Source organism: Megascapheus bottae, chromosome 18 (genome assembly GCF_031878675.1).
Source record: "Megascapheus bottae isolate mThoBot1 chromosome 18, mThoBot2.hap1, whole genome shotgun sequence".
Taxonomy (NCBI): Eukaryota; Metazoa; Chordata; class Mammalia; order Rodentia; family Geomyidae; genus Megascapheus; species Megascapheus bottae.
In genome coordinates, this window is record NC_143526.1 from 48,257,252 (window position 1) to 48,277,964 (window position 20,713).

Sequence of the window (20,713 nt, forward strand, 5' to 3'; positions counted from 1 at the left end):
AAGCCCAAGACTGGCAAAAAAAAGAAAAGAGAGAGAGATTGAGATTCTCTGTGCAGGTGAGTACCTAGGTTCACACCCAGGGCTCTCAAGTGCAGTGTACTCAGTGCTATATGCAGAAGGCCAGTCCTGTGTAATATGGTTGTCATTTGAAGGTCTAAGGTGACATCTTAGGAGAATGTCCTTTAATGATGCAGCTTAGCATTGTTTCCCCTGAATGTAAAAGTAAACTCAGCCTGGGTACTGTCGCATAGCTTTTCTGCTCAAGGTTAGCACTCTACCACTTGAGCCACAGCTACACTTCTGACTTTTATTGCTGGTGAATTGGAGGTTAGGGTCTCATAGATTTTTCTCCCTGGGCTATCTTTGAACCATGATCTTTAGATCTTAACCTCCTGAATAGCTAGGGTTATAGGCATGAGGCAGGCACTGTTGCCTTGTTTCCTCATTTTGCAGTAGAAAGTTATAAAATTCATTTGATCTTTCACTATACATTTTTTGGTGTGTGTGCTGATTCTGAGGCTTGAACTTGGGGCCTGGGCACTAACCGTGAGCTCTTTTGCCCAAGCCTAACACTGTTACTTCAGCTTACAGCTCTACTTCTATTTTTTTTTGTGGTTCATTGGAAGGAACTTTATAATTTAGTAAAATAAATACATTTTTCCAGCTCTGGAGCTTGAACTCACGGCCAGGGCACTGTCCTTGAGGTTTCTCAAGGCTAGTCCCCTACTAGTTCAGCCACAGTACCACTTCTGGTTTTTTGGATGTGTACCAAGGAATCATTCCTAGGGCTTCATGCATGTTAGGCAAGCACTCTGCCACTAGACCACACTCCTGGCTCCAATTTTTTTTTTTATTAAAGAATTTATTAACATTGATTTTTACATCATATTTCAAATGGCATATTTAACAAACAAGTATTCAAGAAGGAAATCTCTATATACAGTCACTGGCACTTAGATTTTAGAACATAATTAAAATTAGGCTGAGGGTTTGTATGTTATAGATACATATTAATCTATGAATGTAATAAATCTATAGAGTCATAGATTTTTATGTCTATATAGTTGTGTTTATATTTCCAGTACCTTGTCCGTACCATTGGGTAGGCAAATATTGAGTCATCGCTCTTGTACTGTTTGGATCTAATAGCCACATACTAAGGATACCATGCGCCTTTTGTTACTTTGGTCTTGACTTGTCTCACTCAACATGATTTGCTCTAGATTCATCCACTTCCCTACAAATGCCATTATTTTATTATGTCTGTTGGCTATGTAGAATTCCATTGTGTGCGTGTGTGTTTGTGTGTGTGTGTTTGTGTGTGTGTATCACATTTTCTGTATCCATTCATCTGCAGTAGGGCATCTGGATTGTTTCCATCGCCTGGCTATTGTGAATAGCGCAGAGATGAAAATAGCTGAACAGGAAGCCGGGAGTTTGGCCTAGTGGTTGAAGTGCTTGCCTAGCATGCATGAAGACCCGGGTTCGATTCCTCGGTACCACATACATAGAAAAAAGCCAGAAGTGGTGCTAAGGGTCAAGTGGTAGAGCTCTAGACTTGAGAAAGTCCAAGGACAGTGCTCAGGCCCTGAGCTCAAGCCCAGGACTGGCAAAAAAAAAAGAAAAAAGCTGAACAGGTGTCCTTATCATATCCTGGGTTAATGTTCAGGATAGATGCCCAAGAGTGGTATGGTGGGATCGTAGGGAAGGTCAATTTTCAGTTCTTTAAGAAACCTCCATACTGCTTTCCAGAGTGGCTGAACTAGCTTACAGTCCCACCAGCAGTGCAGTAGGGTTCCTTTTTCTCTATAACCCCGCCAGCATCTGTCATTGTCTGAGTTCAAAATCTTGTCCTGGCTCCAATTTTTTTTTTTTTCCCCTCCAGTCGTGGGACTTGAACTCTTGGTCTGGGCGTTATCCCTGAGCTCTTCGGCTCAAGGCTCCTGCCCTACCCCTATATGTAGCCTCCTGTTTTCTGGTGATTAATTGGAGATAAGAGTCTCACAAACTTTGGGCTGGCTTTGAACCACGATCTTTAGATCTTGGCCTCCTGAGTAGCTAGGATTACAGGTGTGAGCCACTGCGGCCAGCCCAAAATATTTTATAATAAAAATAAATGACAGGGCCGGGTGTTTGGCCAAGTGATAGAGTGCTTGCCTAGCATGCACAAAGACGCGGGTTCAATTCCTTGGTACCATATGCATAGAAAAAAGCTGGAAGTGGTGCTGAGGCTCAAGTGGTAGAGTGCTAGCCTTGACAAAGTCCAAGGACAGGGCTGGCAAAAAAAAAAAAAAGTAAATCACCTGTTCACTTACAAATTGAAAGTCTCTTCCCCCCCTCTCCCCCCCCAGTCATAAGGCTTGACCTCAGGCCTAGCTTCTGTCCCTGAACCTTTCAAGCCTCTCTGTGCTGAAGATTAATACTGTACCACTTAAGCCACAGTGCCACTTCTGGCTTTTTCTGTTTATGTGATACTGAGGCATGAAACCAGGCTTCTTGCATGCTACTCTACCACTAAGCCACATTCCTAGCCCATGGACGTTGTTGTTGTTGTTGTTTGCCTGTGTTTATTTTGCTGGTCCTGGGCCTGAACTCAGGATCTGCGCACTGTGAGCCTCTTTGTGCTCAAGGCTAATGATCTTTCACTTGATCTATAGCACCACTTCTGCCTTTTTTTCTTTGAATTTGTTGGAGACAAGATTCCTATGGGAACTTTTCTGCCTGGGCTGGCTTGGAACCATGATCCTAAGTAGCTAGAGTTACAGGTGTGAGTCTACCTTTGTGTGCGTGTGCGTGTGTGTGCGTGTGTGTGTGTGTACGTACGTACGTACCTATACATGTATATGTGGTGTTGTTGACAATACCCATAGGAGTCTTGTAGTCTTGTATATGCTAGACAAACTCTCTAATGCTAGCTGCCTTCCTAACACTTGTGTTTTTGAGATAGGGTCTCCAAATGTAGTGCAGGCTGGCTTCAGATTCTTAAGTCATCTTGCCTTAAGTGTTGGGATTCAACAGGCATGTTCTGTCACACCTGACATCTTGACTATGGTGGTCCCTTTTTTTTTCACGCTTACAAGCTGTATTTTGATGAATTTTCAGGCTTTATGTCCCTTGTGAGTTAGCATTTGTGTGCAATAGCTTTGAGATAGAAGTTTTGGATCAGAATTTTATTTTTTGTGGTGGTAATACTGTCATTTGAACTCTGTTGAGCTTCCCAGACAGATAACCCTCCCAGCCCTCTTTTGTTTTAGAATAAGCTTTTGTCTTTTACTGAGGACCAGCCTCAGCCTGAGATATTCCTACCTCTACTTCAAGAGAGATTACAGGGGTTGAGATATCGAGTTCAAGTCCCCATCTTAGACCAAAAAAAGAGTAGCTGAGAATATAGATGTGTACTGCTTTGGTAGACGAGTGTGGATTTCTCTTCTCCAATGTCCATGTCATTGTTTAGCACAGAACTTGGTAGTTCTGGGTTCTCTGTGATCTCTACTTATCCAGAAGTTGGATTGCTGGAATTCATGGGATTTATGTTTACTATTTTCCACAGAAGCTGCATCAGTTTTCATTTCTAGACAAGCACTTTTCCATTGAGCTATAACCCTAGCCAAGGGTCTCCCTTTCTCTTCCCCTCTCCTTTACAGGATTTCACTTTATAGACCAACCTGACCTTGAACTCATAAGCTTTCTACCTCATCCTCCCAAGTGCTAAGATTATAGATAGAGGCTACTATGTCCAACTCCATTTTACATTTCTTTCTTTTGTCTTCTCTTTTCTTTTTCTTTTTTCTTTTTTTTTTTTTTTGGTGGCAGCAGTGCTGGTGCTTGAACTAATCATCATTGTCCCTGTGCTTTTTTCTTTTTTTTGCTCCACTCCCAACTTTTTAGTTTGTTAGAGATAAGAGTCTCAGATTTTTTTGCCCTGGCTGACGTCAAATATCAGTCCTCATACCTCAGCCTCTTGAGTAGGTAGGATTATGGATGTTGAGTTATTAGCATTCAGCGTAATTCAGTGTGTGTGTGTGTGTGTGTTGTGCGTGTGCGTGCGCGCGCACATGTACATATTTATATATATATATATATATATTTTTTTTTTTTTTTTGCCAGTCCTAGGGCTTGAACTCAGGACCTGGGCACTGTCCCTGGACACTTTTTGCTCAAGACTAGCATTCTGCCACTTGATCCACAGCGCCACATTCAGCTTTTTCTTAGTATGTGAACCAAGGAATTAAACCCAGGGCTTTATACATGCTAGGCAATCCCTCTACCACTAAGCCACATTCTCCTAGCCCCATATATCTTTTTTTTTTTTAAATAGAATATTTATTCAGGTCTTTTCCCTCACACATTTTATTTTGTTGTGCTTGGGATTGAACCTGGAACCTCACATATACTGGACAAGCACTCCATTACTGAGTTATATCTCCAGTCTCTTCATGTGTGTGCTCACACAAACCAGGGCTAAAGCTCAGGGCCTTGTGCTTGCACTTGACTTTCTTCATTCCCCTTAAAATTTTTTTTGTTTTGTCATTTATCATGGTAGTTTAAAAACTTAGCCAGGTGGGGTAGCTTATGCCTATAATTCTAGCTACTTGAGGAGGCTGAGATCTGATGGTAGTGGTTCAAAGCCTGACCAGGTAGGAAACTCCCTGAGACTCTTTTTTTTTTTTTTTTTTTTTTTGCCAGTCCTGGGCTTGAGCTCAGGGCCTGAGCACTATCCTTGGACTTTCTCAAGGCTAGAGCTCTACCACTTGAGCCTCAGCACCACTTCAGGCTTTTTTTTTTTTTGTATGTATGTGGTACGGAGGAATCGAACCCGGGTCTTCGTGCATGCTAGGTAAGCACTTTAACCACTAGGCCAAACTCCAGGCCCCCTGAGACTCTTATCTCCAGTAAACTACTCAAAAAAATCCAGAAGTGGCTGCTGTGGCTCAGGTGGGTAGAACATTAGCCCTAGCCAAAATGAAGCTCGGGTATAGAACCCAGGTCCAGAGTTCAAGCTCCAGGACAAACAAAAGAAAAAATAACTTACAAGTAGAATAGTTTAAGAACTGCTAGATGATAGTTTTAAAACACAGTTGAAATTACTTACCTTTTGCTTTATGACTTCCGGTTTCACTCATTTTTGTAAAGACCTTTTTTATGTCAACTTAGTTTTTTCCTCCTGGGATTCTTTTTTTTTTTTTTTTTTTTTTTTGCCAGTCCTGGGCTTGAGCTCAGGGCCTGAGCACTGTCCTTGGACTTTCTCAAGGCTAGAGCTCTACCACTTGAGCCTCAGCACCACTTCTGGCTTTTTTCTATATGTGGTACCGAGGAATCGAACCCGGGTCTTCATGCATGCTAGGCAAGCACTTTAACCACTAGGCCAAACTCCCGGTGCCCCTCCTGGGATTCTTATGGTTGTTTTTTTTTTTTGTTTTTTTTTTTTTTCCTTTTCTTTTTGCTGGTCCTGGGGCTTGAAATCAGAGCCTGGGCCCTGTCCCTGAGCCTCTTTGTGCTAGTGCTCTACCACTTGAGCCACAGTGCCACTTCTGGCCTTTTCTGTTTATGTAGTACTACTCAGGAATCAAACCCAGGGCTTCAAGCATGCTAGGCACTAAGCCACATTCCCAGCTTGATTTTTCTTTTAAATTTTATTTTTGTGGTGCTGTGGATTGAACCCAGGTAGATTCTGCTCCGTCTACCTACAGTTCTAATACCTCCTCCACCCCTGCCTTTAGGGAGGAATTTTATTATTATTTTTTTTCCATATAGAAGAATTTTGTTTATCCTTTCCTCCTGACTATCCACTCACTGTTGGCCAGAGTTGTGGGAAGGGAAGAAGGGTTCTAGGGAACCTGTCTTAGTTTTGTTTTTGTCATATCCAGCTGATTCTCAGCCTAGCCTATCTCATAGGTGTCTGACTCGGTGAGTGGGCAGACTGTCGTGGACCCCAAAGGCTATCTGACGGATCTAAACTCTATGATCCCCACCCATGGAGGGGACATCAAGTGAGTGTTTTGCAGAACTCTTGGGTTGGGATGAGAACCCTAGAATGTTTTAGATTTTATTTGGAAAATATGCAGTCAAAGTATGATATTTTAATAAGTGTAAATGTGTTAACTATGCTGTTTTAATAAGTGTAGTTTCATTTCTAGTTTATCAGCATCCATTTACGCTATGTGTTAAGTGTTCTGCAAAGCTGAGTACTGGTGACAATAAGCCTAGTAATGTAGAGGCTCAGATCTGAGGATCAGGGTTGGAAGCCAGCCTGAGCAGACAGGTTTGAGAAACTATCTCCAGTTAACCAACACAGAACTGGAACCAAGAGTGTGGCTTAAGTGGTAGAGTGTCAGCTGTGAATGAAAAGCACAAGGACCTGAGTTCAAGCCCAAGCACTGGCATTTAAAAAAAAAAAAAAGTTTTACAAGTAATAGTCAAGGTACCTGTGCTGAGCTAGAAAGCAGCTTGTTTATTGTCCCAGGTGTTTATTGTAGACTTTCAGGGCTCAGGATTTGTTTGCAGGATATCTAATAGGCTTAAAAGTCCAGCTGACCAGAGTTATGTGTTGGCTCCTGTCTCTTGTTAGGTCTTTATTGACAGGTCAACATCATGTCTGAAGGGGATGCCTTCTCTCTGGATCTCAGCACATCTGTTACAGGGTGGTCTAACTCTGTGTATGCTTTCTCTTGTAGTGACATCAAGAAGGCACGCCTGCTCCTCAAATCTGTTCGGGAGACAAATCCTCATCATCCTCCAGCTTGGATTGCTTCAGCCCGCCTGGAAGAAGTAACTGGGAAGCTGCAAGTGGCTCGGAACCTTATTATGAAAGGAACAGAGATGTGCCCCAAGGTGAAGCTTTAGGGCATTTCCTTGACAGCTGCACCATGGTCAGTCTCCAGTTGGTCAGGCTGATACCTGTGGGAGTAAACGGAAGCAAGCCTGTTTGCCCTTAGTATTTTAATTGCAGATGCTAAGACAAGCCAAAGCGGGGATGTTACTAGTGGAAAAGCATTTTCTTCTTATTTACACATGGAACAAAGACCGACATACCATTACTTTTAATGGCAGAGTAGCCTTAACTCTAAAGATTAGTCAGATCATCATCCCATGTAGTATTAAAAATAAATAAATACAAATGAGTTCTAACTCAGGAGAATATTCTAGTGTTTTTGCTTTGGGGGGGTGGGATGTTTACACAAACTTAAAAAAATACGGGCCAGGAGTTTGGCCTAGTGGTAGAGTGCTTGCCTAGCATGCACGAAGACCTGGGTTCAATTCCTTGGTACCACATACATAGAAAAAAGCCAGAAGTGGTGCTGAGGCTCAGGTGGTAGAGCTCTAGCCTTGAGAAAGTCCAAGGACAGTGCTCAGGCCCTGAGCTCAGGCCCAGGACTGGCACCAAAAAAAAAAAAAAAAAAATACTATGACACCCTCTTAAGTGTCCTTGTATTTACTGTGTAGACCAAGTAGTCCTGCTAGTGGAAAGAAGCCTGTGGAGAACTACTGGAGAATGTCAGGTACAAATCAGAGCTTCACAGTTAGACATAAGGCCCGCTTTGTCCGTAGGCTTGTCTTGTAGGAGATTGTATTCTTACTAAAGTGTTTTATATTTCCTTCATTTGAACACAGTAGCCACATTTCTGAGCCTTGGTTTTACAAAGCAAGCTCTGGTATCGGTATATTTATGTCCAAGATATTTGACTTTCATAGAATTTGGCAATTCTAGAGGTACCAACTGGTTCATTGTAACTCACAGTCTGCACATGTCCTTACTGCTCTTTTATGTTGTCTTAGAGTGAAGATGTCTGGCTAGAAGCAGCCAGGTTGCAACCCGGGGACACAGCCAAGGCTGTGGTGGCCCAAGCTGTCCGCCATCTCCCTCAATCTGTTAGGATTTACATCAGAGCAGCAGAGCTGGAAACAGATATTCGAGCAAAGAAGCGGGTTCTTCGAAAAGGTGAGCCTCCTTTGAAGGTATCCATTAACAAGCAGTTGTACCCAGGGACTAGTGCCTTAATGGCTGTGTTTTGTGCACGCACCCACGCACACGTGCATGTGTGTGTATGTGTACATGCATGTGTGTGCTGGTCTTGGGATTTGAACTCAGGGCTAGGGTTCTGTCCCTAGCTTTTTTTTTACCCAATGTTAATGTTATTACACTTGAGCCACAACCTGGTTCCACTGTTTTTGATTAGTTAATTTGGAGGTAAGAGTCTCAGACTTTTCTGCCCAGGTTGGCTTCAAGCTGCAATCCTCCTGAGTAGCTAGGATTATAGGTCTGAGCCACTGATGCATTTTCTTTTTTTCTTTTTTCTTCCAGTCCTGGGGCTTGAACTCAGGGTCCGGGCACTATCCCTGAGCTTCTTCTGCTCAAGGCTAGCATACTACCACTTGAGCCATAACATCACATCTGGCTTTTTCTGTTTATGTGATTCTAAGGAATGAAACCCAGGGCTTCATGCATAGTGGGCAAGGACTCTACCACTAGGCCACATTTCCAGCCCATGATATGTTTTTTTCACTCCTGATTCGCTGCTCTTAAGAGACACTTTCCTTGACTTGGGCTTTTGTTAAGAAAGTTAGAGGAGGAGGAGGTTTTCTGGGCTTTTTCCTAGACTAGCTTGACTCTGTTCTTAGATCCTCTGTAAGAGTGTCTCACTCTGATTGAAGACTGTGCTTCTTTCTCTCCGGTTTGTGTGATGTGGGCCAGTCACTGTCATCCAAGATTTCCTCAAGATGAGAATAACATGAACTCTCAACTTGCTTCTGGTACCCTGGAGGCTGAATAAGATGTTTGTTGGGGGGCCGGGAGTTTGGCCTAGTGGTAGAGTCCTTGCCTAGCATGCACAAAAACCGGGATTCAATTCCTCGGTACCACATACATAGAAAAAAAAGCCAGAAATGGTGCTGTGGCTCAAGTGGTAGAGCTCTAGCCTTGAGAAAGTCCAAGGACAGTGCTCAGGCCCTGAGCTAGCACCAAAATAAATAAATAAAAAAATAAAATAAAACAAATTTGTAGGAAGTATGTGCTCAGCTAAGCCCTTTGCACTGTGTGTAAGGCCATGTGCTCCTTGGTGTAAGCCTGAGCTGACTGGTGGTCCCATTAGAGTACATGATGACAGAACCCCTTCCTTCACTGACTAGATTGTCTCCTCAGCCCTGAAAATTGAAATCTGCTGCCTGCACACCCTAGGTCAGAACTTTCATGAGCAGTTTGTGTATTGATGCTTTCTATTGAATTTATACAAGGAGCACTCTTTTTTTTTTTTTGCTCCATCATGGGGCTTGAACTCTGGGCCTAGGCACTGTCCTTGAATTCTTCAGCTCAAGGCTAATGCTCCACTTTGAGCCATAGCACCACTTCCAGTTTTCTGGTGGTTAATTGGAGATAAGAGTCTTACAGACTTTTTGTGCCTAGGCCGGCTATGAACCTTGATTCTCAGATCTCAGCCTCCTGAGTAGCTAGGATTACAGGCCTGAGCCATCAGCAACTGGCTTTAATCTTTTTTTTGGGGGGGGGGCGGTCATGAGGCATGGGTGCTCTACCTCAGCTGTTTAGCTCAAGGCTACCACTCTATCCCTGGGCCTGGGTGTTGTCTTTGAGCTCTTCAACTCAAGGCTACCACCCTACCCTTGAGCCAACCCTCTCTTCCCCTTTTGTAGAGGTTAATTGGAGATGAGTCTCAGGTCCTTTTGTTGCTGGGCTAGCTTTGAACCTTGATCCTCAGATCTCAGCCTCCTGAGTAGTTAGGATTACATGTGAGAGCCACCATGCCTGGCTGGCTTTAATCTTTTTTTTTTTTTTTTTTTTTTTGCCAGTCCTGGGCTTGAGCTCAGGGCCTGAGCACTGTCCTTGGACTTTCTCAAGGCTAGAGCTCTACCACCTGAGCCTCAGCACCACTTCCGGCTTTTTTCTATGTATGTGATACCGAGGAATCGAACCCGGGTATTCATGCATGCTAGGCACGCACTTTAACCACTAGGCCAAACTCCCAGCCCCTGGCTTTAATCTTTTTTTAAGAGGTGGATCTGACTGTATTTTGCAGTTTCCACTCTGTAGAGTTCAGGTGATACTCTTACTTAAGCTTTTTGACTACTTAGTACTGCAGTGTTATGCTATTTGCATCTGGCTTGTGATCTTCTTTCTTTCTGAATATGACTACTTCATGGATTTGAGTACATTTCAGTGTGTGTGTGTGCGTGTGTTGCTGAGGATTAAATCCAGGGCCATTTATATATGCTAGTCAAGCACTTTTACTATTCAACTGAACCCCAAGCTCTACATTGCAATGATTACAGTAGTCCTTCCTCTGCTATGATCTCACTTTACCAGGTTTTAGTTACCCATTGTTAACTGCAGCTTGAAAATATTGGATAGAGAATTCTGGAAGTAAATAATTCATAAGATTAAGTTTCTTGGCATTCTGAATAGTGGGTCATCTCATGCTGACCTTGTGGGTGAGTCCTTTCCTTCTTTCTTTCTTTTTTTTTTTTTTTGCTAGATTTGGGCCTTGAACTCAGGGCACTGTCCTTGGGCTTTTCTCAAGGCCAGAGCTCTACCACTTGAGCCATAGCATCACTTCTAGCTTTTTCTATGTGTGTGGTACTGAAGAATCAAACCCTGGTCTTCATGCATGCTAGGCAAGTGCTCTACCACTAGGCCAAATTCCCAGCCCCTGATTCTCACCTTGCGAGAATTATAGGGGTAAACTGCCAGTGCCTGGCTAGCCTCCTGTTTTTATTTCCATTTCCTGTGATCTGGGTTCTTGTTTGACCTTTTGCAGCCCTTGAGCATGTTCCAAACTCAGTTCGCTTGTGGAAAGCAGCTGTTGAACTAGAAGAACCTGAAGATGCTAGAATCATGCTCAGCAGAGCTGTGGAGTGCTGTCCTACTAGCGTAGAGGTAAGTGTAAGGTCTATCGAAAGGAAACTCCACGAAGTTCAGGAGAACAGGGTTAATTGCGTGAGGAAAGAGCAGACTCCTGCTGCCCAAGATGGCAAGCAAGAGAGTTTATGGCGGGAAGTCAGAGATTATATAGGGGGAGGGGTGTAGCCACAGCAGAAGTGAATGTGATCTCAGAGGATAGGGAAATGCCTCAGACTGGAGGATCTCCCACTGCCCCCAGGCATGCCAGTTGCCAGGGTTACAGGTGCTGGGCGGGTATTTACAGGGTGCAGGGGGAGAGAGCCAAGGGAAGAAGTCATTTCTTCCAGGCAGAGCTAACATTCTCTCCTTCTGATAGTTGTAAATGGGCGCTGACTCTTTCTGGCTACTTCCTGCTAACAAAGGGCGTTGACATTGAGGGTGGAAGGAAAGAAGTCTTAAGAGGCAGGGGTGCAATCTTCTTCAGGGATGGGAGACACCTTGGAGTCATAGAAGGAGCAAGAGTAGGAGCCTTTTTCATTCTTGACAAAAGAAATCACTGTGACTGGGCTGTCCATTGAGCTAAACGGCAGTGGAAGCTGGTCAGCAGGACCTGATGAGGGCCTGTCCACTGAGGATGTAAACCAGACAGATGAAGGGTCTTGAGAAAGACTTGATCCTCAGGCAAAATTGAGGGAGAAGGAAAAGGGCTTTAAGGGGCTGAGCAGGATAAGAATAGAAAGGAATGTAAAAAAGGAAAGTCATTCTACATGGGTAGTTGCAGAGCAAGTAAGAAGGCCATCTACACCCACCACTGAGGGAGGGAAAAGACAGGTTGGAATTCTCAGGTAACAACGAATAACCGGCTCCCATATCCAAAAGAAAGGATACAAGTAGCTTGCCTGCAACCTGGAGACATGCCCTGGGCTCCTCCATTGTGATGCTTGTGGGATCCAGCGGCCCTGGGCAGCATCACACTTCTGTTGCCAAGCTGAGTATCTCGGATAAGTTGGGCTCCTCCCCATGTGTGGCTGTCAACATTTTGGCAGGGTCCAGATGGTAGTTGTAGATTAGGGCAAGCTCTTGCCCAGTGGCCTTCCTTGCCACACTTAAAGCATGGTCTGGGTGGTGGGCGTTGGGCGCTTCTTCTTTGAGAAGCCCAAAGGGCAGCAGCCAGGAGCTGGCAATTTTTCCTATTACGGGCAACCTTATCAGCTTTTTTCTGTTCCTCCCGGTTGTTAAAAACCTTAAATGCCATGCTCACCAGATCTCCTTGGGGGGGTTGAGGGCCATCCTCAGCCTTTTTCAACCTTTTTTTTTTTTTAAATATTAAGAGCTGATTGGGAGATAAAATGGGTATTTAGGACCACTGTACCTTCCTTTGACTCCAGGCCCAGCTTAGTGTAACGTTGGAGTGCCAGTGTAAGGCAATCAAGAAATTTGGCTGGGTTTTCAGTGGGTCTCTGGGTAACCTCCTTTAGTTTATCATAGTTGACTGCATGGTGGGCTGCCTTCTGGAGGCCAGCTACCAGGCAGGTTACCATCCTATTTCTGCTAACCCTTCCAGGAGCGTTATTTTGGTAATCCCATTTGAGTTCTTCCCTGGGCACAGCCATTGCCTCTACTGGGAAAGTATTGTCTAGGCAGTGGGCTTCGTCAGCATGTGCCTGGGCTGCAACCCAAACCCTTTCCTTTTCCTCAGAGGTAAGGGTAGAGGACAGGACTGTATACAAGTCATGCTAAATGAGGTCATAGGTCTGAACAAGGTATTTAAACTCTTTGGTATAATTATTAGGGTCTTGGTAGTAAGATCCCAGTTGCTTCTTGATCTGGGAAAGATGGGTCATTGAAAAGAAGGCCTGTGCACGAAAAACTCCATCTGCCCCTGCCACCTCTCGCAGAGGAAATAAGGGGGCTGCTGGAGGCTGTGAGCCACCAGTGCAGGATTGGGTGTGGGCTTCCGGAGGTGAGGAAAAAGGAGATGAAGGCAGGAAAGGTTCAGCTTGGGGAGGAGGAGCAGCGTCTTCAGTGTTGAACAGGGGATTAGGCACTTCAGGTTTAGGAAGAGGCTCCAGGCTCTTAGGTGATATGGCAGGGACAAGCTGCCCCTGTGCCAGGAGACTAGGGGAAGTTAAGCAGGATTGGTAGAGAGAAGGGCAAGCATGGAGAACATGCAAGCATGGGCAAGAAGGGAGAGCAAAGAAAGCCTGAACATATAGAACCTCTGGCCATTAAGTCTATAGGCTCAAGTCCATCCCCATTAAGGAAGGCCAGAATCTAGTTCAGTGTCTGGGAGTGGTGTATGTGGAGGCGTCTGCTTACCCAGTCTAGTTCCTGGCATTAGAAAGTGAACGTGAACTCCAGGATGATATGGCATCTACTAGGCAAGGTAGTAGGTGGCATCAGTTAGTCATGCTATTGAGAAAGTGCAGAACAGGTGGTAGGCATGCAACACAAGATAGACGTGCATAAATAACTATTTGCTCATCACTGATCACAACAGAAAACTGCATTGTACACTTTTGTCAGTTGTGGGGCTTGAACTCTGGGCTTGGGTGCTGTCTCTGAGCAGTCTTTTCTTTCTTTTTTTTTTTTTTTTTTTTTTTTTTTTTTTTTTGTGGGTCATGGGCACTGTCCCTGAGCTTTTCAGCTCAAGGCTATCTCCCTACCCTGGAGCCAAGCCCCACTTCCCATTTTCTAGAGGTTAATTGGAGATAAGAGTCTCAGTTTCTTTTGCGCCCGGGCTGGCTTTGAACCTTGATCCTCAGATCTCAGCCTCCTGAATAGCTAGGATTACAGGCGTGAGCCACCTCCGTGTTGTCTTGTGAAATCTTTAATAAGCACCCTTACTTTATTTACATAAAAATAAGTAGAGTCGGGTACCAGTGGCTCCCTGAAAACCTACCTTCTCAGGAAGCTGACATCTTAGGATGGCTGGTAAATATGGTATGGTGTACTTTTTTCCTGCCTCCCAGTCGTGGGGCTTGAACTCAGGGCCTAGCCACTGTTCCTGAGCTCTTAGTCAAGGCTAACACTCTACCGTTTTTTTTTTTTGTTGTTGTTGTTGTTGTTGTTGTTGTTTTTTTGCCAGTCCTGGGCTTGAGCTCAGGGCCTGAGCAATGTCCTTGGACTTTCTCAAGGCTAGAGCTCTACCACTTGAGCCTCAGCACAACTTCCGGCTTTTTTCTATGTATGTGGTACCAAGGAATCGAACCCGGGTCTTCATGCATGCTAGGCAAGCACTTTAACCACTAGGCCAAACTCCCAGCCCCACTCTATCATTTTGAGCCTCAGTACCACTTCTGGTTTTCTGCTGGTTAATTTGAAGCGTCTCACAGACTTTCTTTTCCTGGGTTGGCTTTGAACCACAATCCTCAGATCTTAGCCTCTGAGTAGACAGGGTTTTAGGCATGAGCCACCACCTCCTGACTATGTTGTTTAAATTACATTTTTTATTATTTTTATTTATATTGCACATTTAAAAAATATTTTAATAGTTTATTATCATTAATTTTTTGTAAAGGTCATTACAGAAGCATTACGGTATCATAAGTCAGGTAAAGGGTATATTTCTTGCCAGGCTTTTGGCTCATGCTGTAATCCTAGATGCTCGGGAGGCTGAGATCTGAGGATTGAGTTTCAAAGCCAGCCTGGGCACCAAAGTCTGTGAGACGCTTATCTCCAGTTAACCGCCAGAAAAAAAAATAAATAAAATGGAAGTAGCGCTGTAACTCAAGTGGTAGAGAGCTACTTGAGCTGAAGAATTCAGGGATGGTGCCAGGACCAGCGTTCAAACCTCATGACCAAAAAAAAAAAAATTCATTTCTTGTTGGACAGTGCCACCCCTTCCTTCACTTTCTCCCTGTTTATTACTGGTATTTTGATTTTTTTTGAAATACTAAGCTTTGAACTCAGAACTCATGCTTGTGAAATTGGTGCTCTACCATTTGATCCATGCCTCCAGGCCTTTTTGTTTTAGTTAATTTTCAGGTAGGATCTCGTGCTTTTTGCACAGGGCCAGCCTCAAACTGAAATACTGCATGTATTTTCTGTTTGATTTGGATTATAGGCATATATCACTATGCCTGACTTGTTTGTTGAGAAGGATTGTTGCTAACTTTTTGCTTGTGCAGATCTCAAACTGCAGTTCTCCTGATCTCCACCCCCTAAGTAGCTGTAATAACAGTTATGTGCCATCATGCCTGTTTCATTTTGTTTTTCAAACTGGAGTTTGAACTAGAGGTCTTGTACTTACTAGGCAGGAACTTTACCATTGCCCCCCCCCCGCCCCTGCTGCTCTGACAGTCTTTAGGGGGGGCTTTGTGGAGGTATTATGCCGTGAGGTGGACCGCCATCTGACCTAGAGGAGCCCTGTTCAGCCCTGTCTTTATCTTTCTGCTGTTCTCTTTGTGTAGCTCTGGCTTGCTCTGGCAAGGCTGGAGACTTATGAAAATGCCCGCAAGGTCTTAAATAAAGCTCGTGAGAACATTCCTACAGACCGGCACATCTGGATCACAGCTGCCAAACTTGAGGAAGCCAACGGGAATACACAGATGGTGGAGAAGATCATTGACCGAGCCATTACGTCCTTACGGGCTAATGGTGTGGAGATTAATCGTGAGCAGTGGATCCAGGTAGGCTGCTTCCAAGTCCTCATGTCAGCTTTCAAAGGTGATGTGGGCTCAAGGTGATGTGGGCTCAGGGTGATGTGGGTGCTGGTGGCTCAGGCCTCTAATCCTAGCTACTCAAGAGGCTGAGATCTGGGATTGCAGTTAGTAGCCAGCTTGGGCAGGAAAGTTGGTAAGACTCTTTTATCTCCAATTAATCCCCAGAAAATCGGAGGTAGAGCTGTAGCTCAAAGTGGTAGAGTATTAGCTTTGAGCATAAAAGCTTAGGGACAGTGCCCCGGCCCTGAGATCAAGATCCATGGTCAGTAACAAAAAAGAAAAGGATTGTATATGATGCTACTTGCTTATAGCTTATCAGTGAGGCAGGAGAATTTGAGTTTGAGAGGAGCCTGGGCTATATTTAAAGCCAATAAGAGCCACATTTTGAGACTTTTGTCTGTGCCCTTTCATGTCCCTTTTTCTCTCTTCTTCCTTCCCTCCTTCCCCCTTTCTCTGGCTCTGTGTGTGTGTGTGTCTATGTCTCTCTCTCACACACACACACACACACACACACACACACACACACGGCATGTGCTTCTGCATATTGAGTTCTCATATGAGGTATAAGATCACATTGGGGATCCCTAGTCAGGCAGAAGAAGCAGGTACATTCGCACTGGTGTTGTTTACTTGCTGTCACTTTCTTTTCCCCCCCAATATTGAAGCTTAAATTTAGAGTCTCTTGCTCTTGCTTGGCTTTCTTGCTCATATCTGGCACTTTACCATTTGAACCATGCCTCTAGTCTGGCCTTTTGCTGTTTAGTGGGAGATGGAATCTCTTAAGACTTTTTCTGCTACAGCTAGCTCCTGAATAGTTAGGATTATAGGTGTGAGCCACTTGGCTTTCCTTGCATGTTTCTTTCTTCCTTCAAACCACATGGTTGCTATTTCTGATACTCTCTGTTCCTCTGTGTGCTCCAAAGTTGTTGTTGTTCGAGCACTGTCCTTGGGCTTTCTCAAGGCCGCAGCTCTACCACTTGAGTCACAGCACCATTTCTGGCCTTTTCTATGTATGTGGTACCAAGGAATGAACCCTGATCTTTATGCAAACTAGTCAAGCACTCTACCCCTAGGCCACATTCCTGGCCCTGTTCCAAACTTCTGATGTGTCATTTCCCTTATATCTTTCTCTATCATTTCTCTATCATTTCTTTCTCTCTCTCTTTTTTTTTTTTTCCAGTTGTGGGGCTTGAACTCAGGGCCTGAGCACTGTCCTTGGACTTTCCTCAAGGCTAGAGCTCCCCTCTTGAGTCACAGCAACACTTCCAGCTTTTTTCTATGTATGTGGTGCCGAGAAATTGAACCCAGCTCTTTGTGCATGCTAGGCAAGCACTCTATCACCAGGCCAAACTCCTAGCCCCCCTTGGGTCAATTTTGATAGATTATTCCTAACTTAGTATAGGTTGCATTAATCTATTTCTGGTTTGTTTGTTTCTTTTGTTGTTGTTGTTGGTTGTGGGACTTAAACTCTGGGCTTGGGGCGTTGTCCCTGACCTCTTCAGCTCAAGGCTACCACCCTACCGCTTGAGCCACAGCACCGCTTCTGGTTTTCTAGAGGTTAACGGGAGATGAGAGGCTCATGGACTTTAGTGCCTGGGCTGGCTTTGAACCTTGATCCTCAGATCTCAGCCTCCTGAGGAGCTAGGATTACAGTCTTCTAAATTTAGTTCTAAGTCCTTTTTCTAGACGTTGATGTGTTTATCCATTACTTGGAATGTTTCAATACCAGAAAACCCCAAATGTGTATTATGCTTTCACTGTGCACCTGCTGCTAGGTGGCACTTTAGCCTCATGTGTCTCTGAGTTTTACCATTCAATGGCAAGGCAGTCATCACAAAGAGAAGGGGTGACTGCTTTTGTCTCAGGTCACCAGCATTTACTGTACACAGAAGTATTTTCTGATGCTTCCTTGCTGACCACACAGCAACAAACACAGCTTAATCTTCCTGTTCATGTGTAGTAAATACTAGTACTCTTGCTGTATTCCCTGAGGGTCTGGACTCAGCCTTATTCTCTCTGTTATGCTTTAATGTGACTGGGCCACGAGTTTGGCCTAGTGGTAGAGTGTTTGCCTAGCATGCACAAAGACCGGGGTTCAATTCCTTGGTGCCACATATTGGTAAAAGCTGGAAGTGGTGCTGTGGCTCAAGTGGTAGAGTGCTAGCCTTGAGAAAGTCCAAGGACAGTGCTCAGGCCCTGAGTTCAAGCCCAGGACTGGCCCCCAAAAAGTGACTATGAGACTTCAAATCTCTCAGTGTTTGATTCTGTTCTGAGATACTTACAGTGCTCTGAGTGGCCTCAGTGGTGATAGGGTTCCTGTCCTTTCTTGCTTCCTTATTTCATTTTTGGTTATGTCCCTGTGTCATTTGTCTATGCCTATGTGCTTGTTTGTATATCTCCCTGCCATCCTGCACATATATCTGTGACTAATCTTTCTCTCTCTCTGTCTGTCTCTCTGTCTCTCTGTCTCTGTCTCTGTCTCTCTGTCTCTGTCTCTCTCTCTGTCTCTCTGTCTCTGTCTCTCTCTCTGTCTCTCTCTCTCTCTCTCTCTCTCTCTCTCTCTCTCTCTCTCTCTCTCTCTCTCTCTCTCTCTCTCTCTCTCTCTCTCGTTGTGGGACTTGTACTTCTGGGCCTGGGTGCTGTCCTTGAGCTCTTCAGCTCAAGACTAGCACTCTACCACCTTGAGCCACAACGCTACTTCCTCAATCTCTTACCAGTGGAAAGATTAGGATAATTCTTGCTCATGTTTCTGCTTGCTACAAAAATACCCTGGTACATATGGGATTATAAGGTGAATTCTTTTTTTTTTTTTTGGCTTGGGCTTGGGCTGAGGCCTGAGTACTGTCCTTGGGTTTTCTCAAGGCTAACGTTCTACCACCATAGCACCACTTCTGGCTTTTTTTTCTATGTATATGGTTCCAAAGAATTGAACCCAGGTCTTTGTGCATGCTAAAAGCAAGTATTCTACCACTAGGCCAAACTCCCAGTACTATAAGGTGAATTCTTTTTCTTTAATTTTTTTTTTTTAGCCCAGCCCCAGTGGCTCACACCTGTAAGCCTAGCCTAGCTATTTAGGAGGTTGATATCTAAGGATTACAGTTCAAAGCTAGCCTGGGAATGAAAGTCGGAGAGACTTGTATCTCCAGTTAGCCACCAGAAAACGAGAAGTGGTGTTGTGGTTCAAAGTGGTAGAGTGCTACCCTTGAGTTGAAGAGCTCGTGGACAGTGCCCAGGCCCTGAGCTCAAGCCCCATGTCTGACCCCTCACCCCCCCCAAAAAAATTTACTTATATTAGTTAAAGAGAAGAATTTTATTGTTACATTTCTACATGTTTACAATGTATTCCAACCAATCTCAGACCCTTTTTTACTTCATCCTTCCCCCAAATAATTTTTACAAGATTTCTTGTTCTATATTCATAGTTGCAAAGTTTGTTTTTACCGTATTCAGAAGATGAATTATCTAAGATGAAATTGCTGTATCAAGTATTGTACTTTTTTTTTTTTTGCATTATTGTGGTTTGATCTCAGTGGCCTTTCCGCCTGCCTGCCTGCCTGCCTGCCTGCCTTCCTTCCTTTCTTTCTCTCTCTCTTTCTTTCTTTCTTTCTTTCTTTCTTTCTTTCTTTCTTTCTTTCTTTCTTTCTTTCTTTCTTTCCTTATCTTCCATCAGTTATGGGGATCCTGAGTCACAGTGCCACTTCCAGTTTTATGGTGGTTAATTGGAGATAAGAGGGTCATGGACTTTCTGCCCAGGCTGGCTTTGAACTATGATCCTCAAATCTCAGCATCTTGAGTAGCTAGGATTATAGGTGTGATCCACAAGTTCCCAGTCTATTATTATTTTATTTTGTGTTTGAGATATGGTCTTGCCTTACACTTGCTCTCCTTTTGCTTCAGCCACCTTACTGCTGAGATCACAGGTGTGCACCATCATGTCGAGCTTAACATACTTAAGTGTCTTGTCTTCAGTACTACAAAGTAAAGAAATACTGTAAAGAAAAATCATCAGGAAGTGATGCTGTGGCTCAAGTGGTAGAATGCTAGTCTTGACCTGAAGAGCTCAGGGACAGTGCCCCGGCCTTGAGTTCAAAGCCCCATAACAAAACAAAAAACACCAGAATTATTATTTTATTTTTTTGCCAGTCCTGGGGCTTGAACTCAGGGCCTGGGTACTGTCCTTAGGCTTTCTCAAGGCTAGTACCACTTCCAGCTTTTTCTGTGTATGTGGTATTAAGGAATTGGACCCACAGCTTCGTGCATGCTAGGCAAGCACTGTACCAGTAGGCTACGCTTCCAGCCCCCCAAAACACCAGAATTTTGTGTTACTTTTTCAGGATGCTGAAGAGTGTGACAGGGCCGGAAGTGTGGCCACCTGCCAGGCTGTCATGCGAGCTGTGATTGGGATTGGGATTGAAGAAGAAGATCGGAAGCACACATGGATGGAAGATGCTGATAGTGTGAGTTTGCTGTTGTGATCTGCTAAGGGTAGTCTGGTAGGCAGCCCCACAGGCTTGTTTTAGAGGTCATGTCCCTGTCCTGGATTGTGGTTCCTATGGATCAGCCGCCATTGTGCACTTTCTAGAACATGCCATTACCGTGAGCCCTAAAAAGCTAGAGGGGACATCATACCATCTGCTCCATTGCATTGCTGGACTGTTCTTCCTCATGGCCTTCTCTCTGTTCTAGTGTGTGGCCCATAATGCCCTGGAGTGTGCACGAGCCATCTATGCCTATGCCCTGCAGGTGTTCCCTAGTAAGAAGAGTGTGTGGCTACGAGCTGCATACTTTGAGAAGAACCATGGCACCAGGTATGTCCCCGGACTCAGGGCCTCTGTGTAATTAAACCTCTACCTCCAATTCCTGTTTGTCTAGTCTTGAAGTTATTTATTTATTTTAATATTTATTTGTTAGTATATTTATTGGGAGTCCCAGGACTTGAACTCAGGGCCTGGTCACTGTCTCTGAGCTTCTTTTGCTCGAGGCTAGCATTCTACCATTTGAGCCACGTAGTGCCACTTCTGTTTTCTTCTATGTATTGAGGAATCGAACCCAGGGCTTTATGCATGCTAGGCAAACACTCTGCCACTAAGCCACATTCCCAGTCCTGCTTCAGAATTTAAACCTCACTTTCCCAAAGATCTTCAAGTGCTGCTCACCCTCTGTGGTGAGAGCAAAAAGCTTTTATGGTCCTTGGAACTTC

General features: G+C 44.3%; 1 protein-coding gene across 3 annotated transcripts in view; it reads left to right on the plus strand.

Moving 5' to 3' along the window:
- Positions 1-20,713, plus strand: part of Prpf6 (pre-mRNA processing factor 6) — a 52,882-nt gene that overhangs the window by 19,848 nt on the left and 12,321 nt on the right. For all 3 annotated transcript variants that reach the window (XR_016538691.1, XM_090352671.1, XM_090352670.1), the window contains 7 exons: positions 5,896-5,990; positions 6,675-6,831; positions 7,777-7,939; positions 10,767-10,885; positions 15,262-15,480; positions 19,848-19,970; positions 20,200-20,321. Coding sequence is in view for 2 of the 3 variants with exons in the window: in XM_090352671.1 (XP_090208797.1) it covers positions 5,896-5,990; positions 6,675-6,831; positions 7,777-7,939; positions 10,767-10,885; positions 15,262-15,480; positions 19,848-19,970; positions 20,200-20,321 (998 nt within the window). In the remaining variant the exon portion in view is untranslated. The remainder of the gene's footprint in view (positions 1-5,895; positions 5,991-6,674; positions 6,832-7,776; positions 7,940-10,766; positions 10,886-15,261; positions 15,481-19,847; positions 19,971-20,199; positions 20,322-20,713) is intronic.